The sequence below is a fragment of the Petromyzon marinus genome, chromosome 62 (genome assembly GCF_048934315.1).
Source record: "Petromyzon marinus isolate PM22_M1 ecotype Great Lakes invasive population chromosome 62, UKy_Petmar_22M1.pri1.0, whole genome shotgun sequence".
Taxonomy (NCBI): domain Eukaryota; kingdom Metazoa; phylum Chordata; class Hyperoartia; order Petromyzontiformes; family Petromyzontidae; genus Petromyzon; species Petromyzon marinus.
The window spans coordinates 366,296-383,995 of NC_133728.1; the positions used below are offsets into that span (position 1 = coordinate 366,296).

The window sequence follows — 17,700 nt, forward strand, 5'->3', positions numbered from 1 at the left end:
GAACGACCGGCACACATAAAAACTTAGCGTAAGCCTTCCGTAATACAGGTTTTTTTGGGTTAGATCGCGTAAATATATAAATGTGTCGTTAAAACCCGCCACCACCCGACACAGCCAACTAGTAAGGGTTGTCACGTCAACAGAACGTGGCCAATTCGTTACTAGTACAGCACACCGGTGTGTGTTGGAGAGCCAAGCCACAACATTTACAATCTGAGTACGACGTTTCGCCAGTAATTACAGCTAGCTTCATCAGGCGACAGCCAGATTTGTAGAGAAGTCCACCTGTTTCGTTCCTTACATAGAGGCGTAGATGTGGTGACAACTCTTGTGTGCTCTTCTTGCGGGAAGTGGAGGGGGGAATTAATGAGTCAACGTACATGATGCATGCACATTATGCGGGCCCATTTATCTTGTACTTCCTGTATATTGTGTTTACTAAAATAGCCAGACCAACGGTAATCCCTATTGAAGTGCATTTACACGAAGTATTATTTGATGATTCGCTTCCAAGCAACACTAAGTCTGTGGCTATTCGAACGGTTAAAATTATTTTTACTTCTCTCAATTTAAGTAAATTCTCGAATTAGACTTGGCCAGGAGTAGCTAGTTTTGTGCAGAACTTCAACATTATCAAAATTGATTGAGTAACCCATCCGCCCCGACCCTCTCACGCAGACGCCAAGCTGTCCTCGTTCACCGTTTTCCTCGATGCCAACAAGCGCTGGGCGCTGCTCAGGTGGAGTCTCAAGAGGTGGGGCGACAACGGTGGCAATTGGGGGGCCCTGACCACGGTGATCGTTCAGTCGAACGCTTCGTCCGCCGCCCCAGGGGGCCGAGCGGCGCCCTCCGCGTGGACGTTGGTGGCGCGCGTGCCGCCCGCTGCCAAGGGGATGCACAACGACTCGAAGCTCGCGGGGGCCACGGCGCCTGCCTACCGGCTGCTCCTGGAGTTCGGAGACGTGACGCAGGAGGAGGAATCGGCCATCGCCGGTGAGGAACGAAGGTCGGGGTGGCGGCGATGCTCACGCCTCACCGCCCGGGTTGGATTCCCAACTCGGGTGCCGTTCCGCGTGGAGTTTGTGTCTCCCCGCCACCCCCCACCCGTTTGCTTCCAGCCCTGTGGATGTGGCGATGCTACAAATGAAATAAGGAGCGGGGCTGTCCCCGACTGGGCCACAACATTAACTCTGTCGCTTGGCGGCCTCCTCAGGGCTCAGGGTGACGTGCTTCGACCCAGAGGGTTTAGACTGCGTCGCCACCGCCGCCGCCGACTCGACACCACCACGCGACAAGGTGGCCGAGACCGGCATCGTGGTCGGCTCGGTCCTGGCCATCAGCCTCGTCGTCATCGGCCTCCTCGCCATCGTCTGCTTCAGGAACCGCAAGCTGCCGGGTACAAGCGCGCGCCGCTCCGCACGCACAACAGCGACAATCCCAACCTGTCCGGGTTCAAACACCGGGTTCACCCGGGAATTGACCCGGACAATCCAGGAATCGGCCGAGACCAGCTACTGGCAACTGCTGGCATGAAACTTGGCGACGTTTTTTTACGACTGCACAGTTCTGATGGTCGACCTCGGCCAAAGGGGACGGCAATCTGCGGCTCCATTGCCGCGTGCGGCTCTTTAAGGGCCTGCTTGGTGACGTTATTTATTAAGGACCGCCGTCTCGTATTCACCACACGGTGCATTGTGGCTCTTGTTGATATGTTGGTTACCGATCCCTGACCTCGGCAGATTGTGAAATGTGTCCAAGTTTGGCCTCCAGTGGAGAGGTGGCAATGCAACAACAACAACAACAACCGCCATTCGCCACTAAGTGGCGGTGACGTCACCACGACGCTTGTGCCAGGCCATGTGCACGTTGAGGCCACGTGAAGTGTCGAACGTCCGCTGGCAGGAGGTCACGGGGCAGACCCAGGTGCCACGGGTCGACTGACTGAGATGACTGGCTGATGCACCACCTGTACCCCCTACTGTGCCAACCTGCTGTGCTTTAGCCACCTGGTGCTCCGCTCGTTGTTGTGAGCATCGCTCCTCCGCCCTCCGTTGTTGTTGGAGGGCGACTGCCTCCAAACGCCCAGCAGCGTCGTTCACGAGCCTCCTCCACAGAGGCCGGTCTTGACACCGCTGGTACCAGTTATCGGCAAGTCCTCTCAGCTCCACGTCCTTCTGTACCACATCACTCCATCTCTTCTCTAGCCCGTGCCGCGCCCGTTTAGCCTCCTCTATTCAGCCAAACAGAAGACAGAGACACACAGACATATACCTGCTTGCACGCCCCGCCGTTCTGAGCCATGTTTGCGTGTGTTTTGCAGGACAATTTGATGCAACGGCAGCTGCAAGGTAAGGCTCGTGTCAGTGGAGTTCTGCTAATGTGGGGTGTGCAGAACAAGGGGATGTTGCTGCATTGCCCGGTGCTGTCCACAACTGGACATCTGTGAAATAGAGCTTCATAGCTCATCGGATTCCTCCAGATTCTGACAATGCCTGCTACTCCTTCTCTCTGCACGGTGGTGGTCGCCCATCCAAACGCTATCCAGGCTCAAACCGACTTAGCTTCCGAGATCTGCCGAGATCGGCCACGTTTAGAGTCACTGTTGCCATAGGCATAGATTAGTTACCACGTGCATAGATTAGTTACCACGTGCATAGATTAGTTACCACGTGCATAGATTAGTTACCACGTGCATAGATTAGTTACCACGTGCATAGATTAGTTACCACGTGCATAGATTAGTTACCACGTGCATAGATTAGTTACCACGTGCATAGATTAGTTACCACGTGCATTGCAGATTGCAAAGATTTCTGTTTTTAAAGAGGAAAACTTAGCTTCTTTGGTTCTTTCGGTAAAGTCACGTAGAATGAGAATAAAATAATAAATTGATAAAATAAAATAACACAATAATATTCTCACGACGTTTCGGCCACAACACAAGCGGCCTTCATCAGGTGAAGGGAGCGAGACTGTCTGGTAGGACAGCGCTGGAGTGAGAGAGCCACGTTCAGATCACGGCTTTTAAGCTGTGTGAGAGGAACAAAGAGCCTTGACGAAGGAATTAGCATAAAATTTAGCATTGAAAAGGCTGAATGATTAGCTTGTGACTGGTCACAGAAATAGCTATGTTAAAAGTTAAAGCATACACATCCGCAGAGGCACCCATTGTTAAAAGGAATTAGCATAGAATTTAGCATTGAAATAGCTAAATTAAGGCATTCGCTTGTAACTGCTACAGAAATAGTTACGTTGAAGTCAGAGCATACACATTCACCGAGGCACTTAGTACAAATCAAAACAGGAGAATTTAGCATTGAAATAACTAGGCGAATTTAGCATTGAAATAACTGGGTGATTTGCTGGTGACTGGTCACAGAAATGACTACACATCTGAGCTATTCACAGTACTATATAGTGAACCAATAAAAACTAAAATATAAATTACCTTCATGTTATCAATAAACTCTATATTCTCCAATCAGCTAAGCTACCAACCATAAGTCGTTATATATCACAATGCTATATGGCGAAAAAATGGGTGGATTCTTACCCTCAAATTTCCGTACCACGGATAGCTACGGGCCCCGTTCAGACGGACGAGTTCGTCCATGGTCGGAACAGAGGAGGGGGAGAGAGACAGCTGCGAAGCCCTAGTATACTCCATGTTGTAAACCATACCATTAACCGTGGTGTGAGAGGTATTAAGAGGCAATGCTGGCGAAAGAGCTGCGGTCTGAAGGTCATCGTAAAATTACAATTAATTAAGAACAGAAATGATTTAACACATCTTTCCAGTGGTTACTAAGCCTGAATCCATCTTCTCGGTTGAAATTGTCTCTGTGCTTGTATATGTGAATGGCCTCATGAACGAATCTCTCATGGTAGCCAGTTGGTTTGCAAAGAACCTCCGTCTTGGAGAAGTCGATGTCATGTGAGCCCACTGAATTGTAACAGTGATCTGCCACGGCAGAGGAGTTCGTCTTACCGTGTTTCAAGTCTGCTTTATGTTCGCGGATGCGGTCCGAGATATGTCTTTTGGTTTCTCCAATGTAGCTACTACCACAGAGACACTTTAGTTTGTAAACGCCCGGGTACTGTATGTCTGGAAGAGCATCTTTTACAGATGGAACTAAATCACGGATTTTGTGTACTGTGTTGAATCGGACCTGGATCTTGTGTTTATTCAGGATTTTGGAGATCTTTTTAGTGACCCCTGCAATGTAGGGTAAGGTGATGGTTTTGAGTGGCTCCACAAGAGGATCCTTCTTCATGACTGGAGTGATGGCTTTGCGGATTGTGTAGTCGGAGTAGCCATTAGCCCTGAGAGCCTGGTGTACGTGCTTGAGTTCACTGGTAATGTGTTCCTGGTCGGAAATGCATTGGGCTCTATGGTATAGAGTCTTGATGAGGCAGTTCTTCTGGGATGGATGGTGGTGGGAATCCGGTTTCAAGTAAGCATCTGTATGGGTAGCTTTCCTGTAGACAGAGTGGCTCATTGAACCATCATGTCTCCTTTTAATTAAGACATCCAGAAAGGGTAGTTTGCCATCTTTTTCGACCTCCATGGTAAATCTGATGGCTGGGTGTATGGAATTGATGTGGTCGCGGAATTGGTCTAGAGCAGGCTGGCCATGTGGCCAGATGACAAAGGTGTCATCAACGTACCTCTTCCATAAGGTCGGGCGTAGAGTGGCAGTCTGGATGGCGTCAGTTTCAAATTTTTCCATGAATACGTTGGCTACAACCGGAGATAGGGGGGAGCCCATTGGGGTGCCCTCAGTTTGTTTGTAGAAAGTTCCATTCCAGGTGAAGTATGTGTTGGTTAAGCAATGTCTCACCAGGGGGGGTACATCAGTATGCAGTCCTTGATGAACCAGGTCTTCAATGATAGCGATGGTGTCAGGTACCGGGACTTTGGTGAACAAGGACACCACATCAAAACTGACAAGCAGGTCGTTTGGGGACAGGGAAATGTCTTTGATTGTCGATACCAGGTGAGTAGAATTTAGTACCGCAGAGGTGGTTTTTCCAGTGAAAGGTCGCAGTATATCAGCCAGAAAACGTGCCAGTTTGTAGGTGGGGGAGCTGATAGTAGAGACGATGGGACGAAGGGGTGTATCTTCTTTGTGTATCTTTGGAAGGCCATATAATCTTGGTGGTCTGGCAGCAGAGGGTTTCAACAAGAACTGTTTGTTCTCATCAATTAATGCTGTTGAATCAGAGATAATTTTGTTCGTTTTGGTGACCAGGCTGTTGGTGGGATCTCTTTTTATTTTTGTATAGCTGCCATCGTTGAGTAGTTCTTGAATTTTGTTGTTATATTCTGTTTTGTCCATGATGACAGTGGCATTGCCTTTGTCGGCTGAGAGAACGACAATATCATCCCTCTTTTTTAATTGAGATAATTCAAAACGTTCGTCTTTGCTGATGTTGCTAGGTGGCAACTTAGCGTTTTTGAGGGTTGCAGCGATTTCAGATCTTGCTACGTCTGCAGAGATGCGACTCAAGCCCTTGAGTGCAACGTCGACATGGGCAATGATATCATTAACCGGTAAGTGTCTCGGTGTGACAGCAAAGTTTAGACCTTTAGCTAAAACGGATTTCAGACCATCAGAAATGGAACTGTTACTGCGATTAATTACGACTTTGTTGACGTCTATCTTTTCGGTGTGTGGATTCGATTTTTTGCTGGAGAGGTGATTGAATTTGGAAATCAAATTGTCCCTACATTTGTTCGACATAGTGGCAGCCGAAGAGGTAGTCATATTGTCTACATGTTCCCAATCCGATGTAGACATTGTTGCTGTCAAAAAAAAGGAAAACTTTGGCCTATTTGGAAAGCTGCGGCAGTGATGGTGTAATTGGTAGCAGCGCCACGGGACTTGACATCCAGATGTCGCCAGTTGCGGGGAGTGGTGGCGCAGCGGTTAACGCACTGCGCTCCGAATCCGGCGACCCGAGTTCAATTCCCACTCAAAGCCAACACCGGTGACGATAATTTGAACCGGTCTTGGGCCTCCCCGAGGTCGACTCAGCCTCAAATGAGTACCTGGTGCGGTGTTTAAAAAACATCGCCACTGGGGAGACAAAGGCACCCGGGCGTGGTGCTGGCCACCCACCCCCTCGTGTGCTGTACCGGCCTTCATAGGTGCTCGCTCACAGCACTTGCCCCAACACTCTGTGAAGGCTACACGGGGGGGGGGGGGGGGAGGATCTTTGTCTTTGTTGTGTCGACCGTGTTCTTGCAGACGCCCACAGGTCTACGCAGGCGACCTGGTTCCTAAGCAGACGTCACCAACAACAACAGAACGCGACATCCTATCCGCCTTGCCCCCCAACACCGCTCCACATGACAGTGAGACCCCCCCCCCCCTTTCTCTGCACAGTTGTCTTGTTCCATGCCTTACATCGACCTAGGGGAGGCCCAGGAACGGTTCAGATAATTGTCACTGGTGTTGGCCGTGAGTGGGAATCGAACCCAGGTCGCCAGGTTCATAGCGCAGCGTAGCGCTAACCGCTCCACCACCGCACACACAGTGACACACACAGTGACACACGCACAGTGACACACACACAGTGAAACACACACAGAGAAATATACACAGAGACACACACAGAGACACACACAGAGACACACACACAGTGACACAAAGATTAAAGACAAAGATCCCCCGTATAGACTTAACAGACTGTAGGACAAGTGCTGTTAGCGAGCACCTATGAAGGCCGGTAACGGTACACGAGGGGGTGGGTGGCCAGCACCACGCCCGACCGCCTTTGTCTCCCTAGTGGCAATGTTTACACACCGCACCAGGTACTCCTTTGAGGCTGAGTCGACCTAGGGGAGGCCCGGAACCGGTTCAGAAAATCGGCACTGGTGTTGGCCGTGAGCGGGAATCGAACCCGTGTCGCCAGATTCATAGCGCAGCGCGCTAACCGCTACACAGTGACACACACACAGAGACACACACACACAGTGACACACACACAGTGACACACACAGAGACACACACACAGAGACACACACACAGTGACACACACACACAGTGACACACACACGTAGACACACACACAGTGACACACACACAGTGACACACACGCAGTGACACAGTGACACACACAGAGACACACACAGTGACACTCACACAGAGACACACACACAGTGACACACACAGTGACACACACACAGAGACACACACACAGAGACACTCACACAGGGACACACACAGAGACACACACACAGTGACACACACACAGAGACACACACACAGTGACACACACAGTGACACACAGAGACACACACACAGTGACACACACAGTGACACACACAGAGACACACACACAGAGACACACACACAGAGACACACACACAGTGACACACACACACAGTGACACACACACAGAGACACACACACAGTGACACACACACAGTGACACACACACGTAGACACACACACAGTGACACACACAGAGACACACACACAGAGACACACACACAGAGACACACACAGTGACACACACAGAGACACACACAGTGACACACACACAGTGACACACACACGTAGACACATACACAGTGACACACAGTGACACTCACACAGGGACACACACAGAGACACACACACAGTGACACACACAGTGACACACACAGAGACACACACACAGTGACACACACAGTGACACACACAGAGACACACACACAGAGACACACACACACAGAGACACAGTGACACACACACAGTGACACACACACAGTGACACACACACAGAGACACACACAGTGACACACACAGTGACACACACACAGTGACACACACACAGAGACACACACAGTGACATACAACAACAACAGCCTACAAAGGTGTCCAGCGGCTGCTTCTTCTTCCGTATGGCGGCTGCTGTAGAGGCAGAGCAACAACTACAAATTCCCATGCAGGTGCTGAAGTCAGACAACCTCGCCAGGAGCAGCGGAATGTATCGCTGCGATGTCTCCTTCGTATTTGTGGATCGGGGCATTACGTCGTTACACAGTCTGTTATAGATTACCACAGTCGCACACTACAGGAGATTTTTTTTTCCACGTGTGCGCCATGGTTTGTACGGATGCCACGCTGGCTAGGAGATGTTAATTGGAGTGTGGATGTCTCTCTCTCTCTCTCTCCCTGGTCTCCAGCTCCTCCCGTTTTTCCCTCCACATGTAGAATATTTGGCTGCCGCTTTACATTTCCCCGTGCTGCTAAACCACTTTGGTCGAGCTCTAATTTGTGATAGCCGAGCCGCTTCTGACAAAGAGATACACAGCAGCTCAGTGGGGCCTTACACCTGGTCAAATAGAAACATTGTTTAGTTCTTGGTTTAAGATGCCGTTGCGGGGTGGAGCATGAGCTTCGTGGAAGATCAAAACCAGCGACTGCGTGAGCGCCCCCTCGTGGCTGTAGTAGAGAACAAAACGAAAACTTTTATATTAATAATATACATTTTGGTACTGGCAAAGGAGGTCTAATGATGTAGAAACTTTTATATTCTTTGGGTCTTTCGGTAAAGCCACGTCGACAGAATAACACAAAAAAAATCGACGTTTCGATCGCAACACAAGCGGTGGTCTTCAAGAAAAGTCAAGATTTTAAACTTTTATATTTCACCAGTTAAGGCCCCGCCGAGCTACGTAGCTGTTTTTCAGGAGCGACCTGGCAATCACAGATGACAGGTCGACGAAGCGGCTTAGCATCAGCATCATCATCATCACCGTGCGGAGAGTCATAGCAGCCAAATACTCTAAACGTACGAATACTCTAAATGTGGAGGGCCAAAAAACCGGAGGACCCGGAGAAAAATCCACGCGACCACGAGGAGAGAGAGAGACAAATCAAACTCCAAATATACAACAGGCGTCAGGGTTGAGATCGAACCCACGACCTCCTGTACACCGGGCGAGGTTGTTAACATATCCTAGCTACCGTGATGATGAGAGAGAGAGACACGCAAACTCCAATACACAGCAGCAGCAGCAGCAGGGTTGGGATCGACTTCACGACCTCCTGCACACCAGGCGAGGTTGTTAACATCTCCTAGCCACCGAGAACTTAACATTCACTTCCACGTGTTGACAAGGGCCGATCTGCTTGTTTTTACTGCCAGTTAGTAGCGGCCAGTAAATAAATATTTACGCGATGTTATGTGCTTACACTAACTTGTCCAGGACAATCTCAAGAGAGTCTCAAGACTTGTTGAGAGGAGGCTCCTGCCAGGTTGTGGAGCGATGTTTCTGCTGTGTGTGTGTGATCCCAATTGAGTTGAAACACGTGAAACAGAGGCGGCTTGAAGGGATCGGATGGGTAGCTCTGTGATATCCACTTCCGTGGGACTCTCGAACGCGAAAGGCGACCTACTGCTCTGGGAGATATCCCAATCCACGCTTCTTCTCGTGTCTCCCACGGTCAATTTTAAAGAAAAAAAAAACCACGCACTTCTAAGTTGAATTGAAACGACACAATCATTCCGTTTTGTCTCCAATGCACGTTCCGTTTTTGCAGGTGACGGCGACGGTGATGAAGTCGTAGTAGCCAACGTGATCGACAGAAGGGACGGGGGCAGCTTGGTAAGACTCCGAGCGAGCGTGTGGTAACCACGCTCCCTCCACTGCTTGCTTGACGTTGACGGAAGGTCCGAGGCCACGTCGGCTCGATGAGCCTGCTCCGATGATAACCCCGGGTTTTCCGAGTTCGACTCCCGCTCACGGCCAATACCAGTGACGATTATCTGAACCGGTCTTGGACCTCTCCCCTACGTTGACTCAGCCTCAAATGGGTACCTGGCGCGATGCGTAAACACGGCCGCTGGGGAGACAAAGGCGGCCGCAGTGAGAGCGAGGTGGCACGCGACGGTTCGACGGCGTACAGAGGCACGGGTTGGGACCCCGTCGCGTCGGCCCCACCACACGCGTGGACGACCACGTGGGGCAGAGGGTCACCCACGTGGGTCAGAGGGTCACCCACGTGGGTCAGAGGGACATCCCACGTGGGTCAGAGGGACATCCCACGTGGGTCAGAGGGACATCCCACGTGGGTCAGAGGGTCACCCACGTGGGTCAGAGGGTCACCCACGTGGGGCAGAGGGACACCCACGTGGGTCAGAGGGTCACCCACGTGGGTCAGAGGGTCACCCACGTGGGTCAGAGGGACATCCCACGTGGGTCAGAGGGACATCCCACGTGGGTCAGAGGGACATCCCACGTGGGTCAGAGGGACACCCACGTGGGTCAGAGGGTCACCCACGTGGGTCAGAGGGACATCCCACGTGGGTCAGAGGGACATCCCACGTGGGGCAGAGGGTCACCCACGTGGGTCAGAGGGACATCCCACGTGGGTCAGAGGGACACCCACGTGGGTCAGAGGGTCACCCACGTGGGTCAGAGGGTCACCCACGTGGGTCAGAGGGACACACACGTGGGTCAGAGGGACACCCACGTGGGTCAGAGGGACACACACGTGGGTCAGAGGGACATCCCACGTGGGGCAGAGGGACACCCACGTGGGGCAGAGGGACACCCACGTGGGTCAGAGGGACACCCACGTGCGTCAGAGGGACGCCACCGCCGCTTTGTGACGTCAGTGGTCCGAGCTGTGAGGGGAGGGAGTGGGGCTCGGGCAGCAAAGAGGGACGGCCTACGGTAGATGGCCGAGGTGAACGGAGCGGCAGCCAAGGGAGTGGAATGCGTGAGAGAGGACGGCCTGCGAGGTTCCTGTGATGCGGGCGATGTCTTGATTATTACATCGCACGATTGTGAGAAGTGGCCTTCATCCAGCAATGGATTGCCCATGGCTGATGATGGTGGTGGTGGTGGTTGTACCTGGGCTGGTACTTGCCAGGCCGAGCTGTGGGAGGAGGAGGAGGAGGCGGTGGTGGTGGTGAGGGAGAACGTTCACTGCGTGAGCTATGGCACGAGCCGGAGCAGCCTCCCTCAACAACAACAGCAGCAACAGCAGCCTCCCTCAACAACAACAACAACAGCAGCAGCCTCCCTCAACAACAGCAGCAGCAGCAACAGCAGCCTCCCTCAACAACAACAACAACAGCAGCCTCCCTCAACAACAACAACAGCAGCAGCCTCCCTCAACAACAACAGCAGCAGCAGCAGCCTCCCTCAACAACAACAGCAGCAACAACAACAGCAGCCTCCCTCAACAACAACAACAACAGCAGCAGCCTCCCTCAACAACAACAACAACAGCAGCAGCCTCCCTCAACAACAACAGCAGCAGCAGCAGCCTCCCTCAACAACAACAGCAGCAACAACAACAGCAGCCTCCCTCAACAACAACAACAACAGCAGCAGCCTCCCTCAACAACAACAGCAGCAACAGCAGCAGCCTCCCTCAACAACAACAGCAGCAACAGCAGCCTCCCTCAACAACAGCAGCAACAGCAGCAGCCTCCCTCAACAACAGCAGCAACAGCAACAGCAGCCTCCCTCAACAACAACTGCAGCAGCAGCCTCCCTCAACAACAACAACAGCAGCAACAACAACAGCAGCAGTCTCCCTCAACAACAACAACAGCAGCAACAGCAGCAGTCTCCCTCAACAACAACAACAGCAGCAGCAGCCTCCCTCAACAACAACAACAGCAGCAACAGCAACAGCAGTCTCCCTCAACAACAACAACAGCAGCAGCCTCCCTCAACAACAACAACAGCAGCAGCCTCCCTCAACAACAGCAGCAACAGCAACAGCAGCCTCCCTCAACAACAAAAACAGCAGCAGCAGCCTCCCTCAACAACAGCAGCAACAACAACAGCAGCCTCCCTCAACAACAACAACAGCAGCAACAACAACAGCAGCAGTCTCCCTCAACAACAACAACAGCAGCAACAGCAGCAGTCTCCCTCAACAACAACAACAGCAACAACAACAGCAACAACAGCAGCAGCAGCAGCCTCCCTCCACAATAACAACAGCAGCAACAACAACAACAGCAGCAGCCTCCCTCAACAACAAAAACAGCAGCAGCAGCCTCCCTCAACAACAACAGCAGCAACAACAACAACAGCAACAACAACAGCGACAACAACAGCGACAACAACAGCGACAACAACAGCAGCAACAACAGCAACAACAACAGCAACAACAGCATCAACAACAACAGCTTCCCTCTCAACTCCAGGAGCCCGGCCACCATGACGTTTTGACAGAGAACCATCACGATTTGAGCCACACCTCCCTCAGCAACAACAGCAACAACAGCAACAACCTCCCTCAGCAACAACAACAACAACAGCCTCCCTCATCAGGTGACAGCCAGAATTGTGGAGACATCCTCCCTGTTCCATGCACGCAGTGTAACCTGCTCATGGCCAAACACGCCGCAAATGCTGAAATGTGACCTGCAAACCACTTGATTGAGATCACACAACAACAACAACAGCAACAACAACAGCAACAACAACAACAGCAGGAGCAGCAACATCATCGCCCCAGCCCCCGACAGTGGCAACTTGGCAGGCCTCTGCTGCAACAGCGCCGTGTCTGTGTACCGATGTTGAAACTTCTTTCGCACCCTACGTCGCCAGCCGTGCTCATCGGGGGTGCGGGAGACGAGAGGCGTTTCTGGCTATAGCAAGCACAATAACAAAACGAATCATTGTTAGGTGAAGTATGTCCAAACAAACAGGTACAATTGTGGCGTTGTGCGTGGACCGGTCCATTCGTGGTCGTGACACAGATCATCCCTGCTGATGGTTTTATTATCGTCATCGATTAAATTCCCACTTTGCCATCGCTCGAGTCGAGCTGCTGTCGTGAAGTGTGAATTCTAAAAACAACTTCCCTCTGACACCTACGCCCCCTGATGAACCCCGTGATGCACGTGAACAACATTTGCCAGGTTCCATGACCCACAGGGAGGGGGAAAACCCCGTAGGCTTTTACATTTTTTGTTTGATTTCCTGAAGGGTTTTTTTTATTTGTCGCTCCGCTATAAATAGAATTTGACGCGACGTGAAATTAAATGTTTATCATTGTTCTACTATAATTTAGAGATAGCAGAACAAACGTTTAGACTGTGATCAACAACAGAGAAACGAGTCCACGAGGTGAAACATCCCAGACCACGGGTTCCAAACTTCTCACACAAACCAGGGAATCCTCACAGGAGGTTACCACTCGTTTAGACCAAGAGGTTACCACTCATTTAGACCAAGAGGTTACCACTCATTTAGACCAAGATGTTACCACTCATTTAGACCAAGAGGTTACCACTCATTTAGACCAAGAGGTTACCACTCATTTAGACCAAGAGGTTACCACTCAGACCAAGAGGTTACCACTCATTTAGACCAAGAGGTTACCACTCATTTAGACCAAGAGGTTACCACTCGTTTAGACCAAGAGGTTTACCACTCGTTTAGACCAAGAGGTTACCACTCTTTTAGACCAAGAGGTTACCCCTCATTTAGACCAAGAGGTTACCACTCGTTTAGACCAAGAGGTTACCACTCATTTAGACCAAGAGGTTACAACTCGTTTAGACCAAGAGGTTACCACTCGTTTAGACCAAGAGGTTACCACTCATTTAGACCAAGAGGTTACCACTCAGACCAAGAGGTTACCACTCAGACCAAGAGGTCACCACTCATTTAGACCAAGAGGTTACCTCTCATTTAGACCAAGAGGTTACCACTCAGACCAAGAGGTTACCACTAATTTAGACCAAGAGGTTACCACTCATTTAGACCAAGAGGTTACCACTCATTTAGACCAAGAGGTTACCACTCATTTAGACCAAGAGCTTACCACTCATTTAGACCAAGAGGTTACCACTAATTTAGACCAAGAGGTTGCCTCTCATTTAGACCAAGAGGTTACCACTCATTTAAACAAAGAGATCATCTGTCCGAAATGTGTCTTCTTATTCATCAGCGGACACTGGCGATGTTTTATTTAAATTCGTCACGACTCAATCCTCACGCGCATCACATCACTCGCGCAGCACGGGACTGATGGTGCAGTGTCTCCATGCCCGTCAGTGTCCTACCTTATTACAGACCAACTCAGACATACCCCGTGGCCCTCATACATCTCGACGTTCATCCTACCAAGTCACATCACAAGGGAGAAACACAAATAAAATATATACATTTTCGTCCGTATTGAAACGGCTGTACGTCGTACGGACCTGAAAACCCAGTTTCCTTACACGAGAAGACGGGGTAAACCGTATGGGTTGACAGATGTGATCATCTGTTTACATTCACTCGTTATATTGTTTGGCACTTTTTTAATTTAATGGAATCCTGAATTTTTACATGCACAGTGCAGCACTTTGTGATGTTTAAATTAAAGGCGCAGTATGGAAAAAGAGTGACTAAGGGGAAAACCCCAGCAATTGTCACTGGGTACATCACTCATCAATGTCCCAAGGGCTGGGGATACAGGTGGGTGGGTGTCTTGATTTGAAGCTTTCGTGACTGCAGGAATCCACACTCTTTGGATCTTTCGGTAAAGTCACGTAGGTATAAAATAAATCACGACGTTTCGGGCACAACACAAGCATCCGTCATCAGGTGGGTGTGTGTGAGTGGGTGGGTGTGTTAGTGGGTGGGTGTGGGTGTGTGTGAGTGGGTGTGTGTGTGGGGAGCGATAGTGTAGCGGTTAGCGCGCTGCGCTATGAACCTGGCGACCCGGGTTCGATTCCCGCTCACGGCCAACACCAGTGACGATTATCTGAACCGGTCCCGGGCCTCCCCTAGGTCGACTCAGCCTCAAATGAGTACCTGGTGCGGTGTGTAAACATTGCCACTAGGGAGACACAGGCGGTCGGGCGTGGTGCTGGCCACCCACCCCCTCGTGTACCGTTCCGGCCTTCATAGGTGCTCGCTAACAGCACTTGCCCCTACAGTCTGTTAAGGCTATATGGGGGATCTTTGTTTTATCTTTGTGTGTGAGTGGGTGGGTGTGTGTGAGTGGGTGGGTGTGAGTAGGTGTGTGTGGGCGCGTGTGAGTGGGTGTGTGTGAGTGGGTGGGTGTGTTAGTGGGTGGGTGTGTGTGAGTGTGAGTGGGTGGGTGCGCGTGTGTGAGTGGGTGGGTGCTTGAGTGGGTGGGTGTGGATGTGTGTGAGTGGGTGGGTGCGCGTGTGTGAGTGGGTGTGAGTGGGTGGGTGTGTGAGTGGTGGTCCTGGTGGTCCCCCTTTTTAAGAAGCGGGACCGCACAGACTGCAACAACTACAGGGGCATCTCACTCCTCAGTGTGCCGGGAAAGGTCCTGGCAAGGATTATTCAGCATCGCCTTGCCAGGCACGCTGAGGAGAGGCTTGCGGAGCCCCAATGCGGTTTCAGGAAAGGGCGGTCCTGCACAGATGCCATATTTTCTGTCCGTCTGCTACAGCAGAGGTGTAGGGAATTCCAACAAGACCTACATCTCTGCTTTATTGACCTGGTCAAGGCCTATGATACCATCAGTAGGCCTGGGCTCTGGGTCGTTCTTCGTGCTTTTGGAGTACCTGACCCTCTGCTCACGATCATTAAGGACCTTCATGATGGTGAGCGGGCCCGGGTAAAACTACGTGGCCGGGAGTCAGAGCCATTCCCTGTACACCTTGGGGTGCGACAGGGATGTCCTCTGGCTCCCACATTATTTAACATCTATTTTGACCACGTAGTTCGTGAAGCCTTCAATAGCTGTACCGGGGGAATCTCCATATGGTACAGATATAATGGGAGGCTAATCGATGCCCGGGTGCGGTCAAGGGATGGCTCCCTATTGCTCAACCACGTTATGTATGCTGATGACTTGGTAATAGCTGCTCAGTCAGAGGAGGAGTTGGAGACGCTGCTGCTGAGACTGGAGCGTGCCACTAAGAGGTGGGGCCTTACCATCAGCCCCACCAAAACTAAGCACCTGCCTGGGTATTTTGTACCATCGGACACTCCGCCCCCACAACTCCCAATCGGTGATGGGGCAGTTGTGGAGAGAGTGGAGAGTTTCCCATACCTGGGCAGTGTGCTTATGACTGGCTCCAGTTTAACAGCAGAGGTCTCACTCCGAATCAGTCGAGCGGCAATATCTTTTCATCGGTTGCGTAACGCTGTGTGGAAGCTACCTGGTCTGTCGCTCCGCACTAAGCTTCAGGTCTTCTCGGCCACGGTCATTCCCTCCCTTCTCTACGCTTGCGAAACGTGGACCCCCCTAATGGAACATCTTCGCCGGTTAGAAACATTTAGGCTGACCTGCCTACGATCCATCCTGGGTTTAACCAGACTGGATTGTGTGAGGAGCTCACAAATCCTTGAAAGATCTGGGCAGGGTCCCATCGGTGAGCTCCTCCGGCAGGCAAGGCTGCGATGGCTGGGTCATGTAGCCCGCATGCCCAGCCACCGCATGCCGAAACAGCTTTTGTTTGGCCGGATTGAGGGGGCTAAGCGGGCGCGGCACGGGCTAGAGAAGAGATGGAGTGATGTGGTACAGGAGGACGTGGAGCTGAGTGGACTTGCCGATGACTGGTACCAGCGGTGTCAAGATCGGCCTCTGTGGAGGAGGCTCGTGAAGGATGCTACTGGGCAGTTGGAGGCAGTCGCCCTCCAACAACAACGGAGGGCGGAGGAGCGACGCTCACAACAGCGAGCGGAGCGCCGGGTGGCTAAAGCACAGCAGGTTGGCACAGTAGGGGGCACAGGTGGTGCATCAGCCAGTCATCTCAGTCAGTCGACCCGTGGCACCTGGGTCTGCCCCGTGACCTCCTGCCAGCGGGCGTTCGACACTTCACGTGGCCTCAGGGTGCACATAGCCTGGCACAAGCGTCGTGGTGACGTCACCGCCACTTAGTGGCGAATGGCGGTTGTTGTTGTTGTTGTTGTTGTGTGTGATCGCCACTACAGGGAGCGGCAGTGTTGTGGTTAGCGCGCTGCGCTACGAATCCGGCAACCGGGGTTCGAGTCCCACTAATGACCACCACCAGTGACGATTATCTGCAGCGGTCCTGATCCTCCCCTTGGTCGACTCAGCCTCAAATGAGTATCTGGAGACAAAGGCAGCCTTCATCAGGTGCTCGCTAACAACACTTGCCCCTGCAGTCTGTAGAACTTCATACGGGGGGGATATTTTTATTTAGTGTGTCCTCTCCTGCCATGGGTGTCTCAGTCTTTGTGGGGCGCACCTGGAGCCCACCCGAACTGTCTCCACCGCCCTTGACCCTGGCATGGGAATGTTCACCGATTCACCACAGATGGCGGTGGGACCTGTCCTGGAGCTGCATTGTGGAGGAACAGCAACAGTTAGTGGGATGTCGTCGAGTCGTTGACGTTCAGTCACAAACTTGGGGAGATGCAGAGTGAATGCGGGAGATGTTCCTGGGGCATCATTGACAGCGTGCCAAGGACCTCGACTAATGGGAACTGAACATTGAGGAGATGTTGACTCCCTCGCCTGGTTTACAGGAGCCCGTGGGTTCGATCCCGGCCCTGATGCCTGTTGTATATCTGCTCTACTATTATGACAGTAGTGCATATACGACGTGATAGTACACGCACTACCATCATGTGGTTGTACTGTTTGTTGTCGTTACGTTGTTACCCACCCCAACTGGACATCTGGGATTGCTCCGGTATCAATATTCTGATCGTGATATTTGGAGTTTGCGTCTCCTCCTCGTGGTGGCGTGGGTTTTTGTCCAGGTCCTTCGGTTCCCCCCCACCCCCTCCCTCCA

The 17,700-nt window shown here is 51.7% G+C and overlaps 1 protein-coding gene across 1 annotated transcript; it reads left to right on the plus strand.

Moving 5' to 3' along the window:
• Positions 1-19: 19 nt before the first annotated feature.
• Positions 20-12,777, plus strand: LOC142906239 (uncharacterized). Its single transcript, XM_076053617.1, has 6 exons — positions 20-993; positions 1,214-1,396; positions 2,321-2,348; positions 6,252-6,358; positions 9,537-9,601; positions 10,872-12,777. The coding sequence occupies exons 1-6, from the start codon at positions 894-896 to the stop codon at positions 12,180-12,182; spliced, it is 1,794 nt and encodes a 597-aa protein (XP_075909732.1). The 5' UTR covers positions 20-893; the 3' UTR covers positions 12,183-12,777.
• Positions 12,778-17,700: the final 4,923 nt, after the last annotated feature.

What these genes read in the sequence shown, in the direction of transcription:
- LOC142906239 (XM_076053617.1), top strand. Translation starts at nt 894, where the DNA reads ATGCACAACGACTCGAAGCTCGCGGGGGCCACGGCGCCTGCCTACCGG. An exon ending in CAGGAACCGCAAGCTGCCGG is followed by an intron (nt 1,397 to 2,320) that starts GTACAAGCGCGC and finishes TGTGTTTTGCAG; the next exon opens with GACAATTTGATGCAACGGCA. An exon ending in GAAGGGACGGGGGCAGCTTG is followed by an intron (nt 9,602 to 10,871) that starts GTAAGACTCCGA and finishes GGTACTTGCCAG; the next exon opens with GCCGAGCTGTGGGAGGAGGA.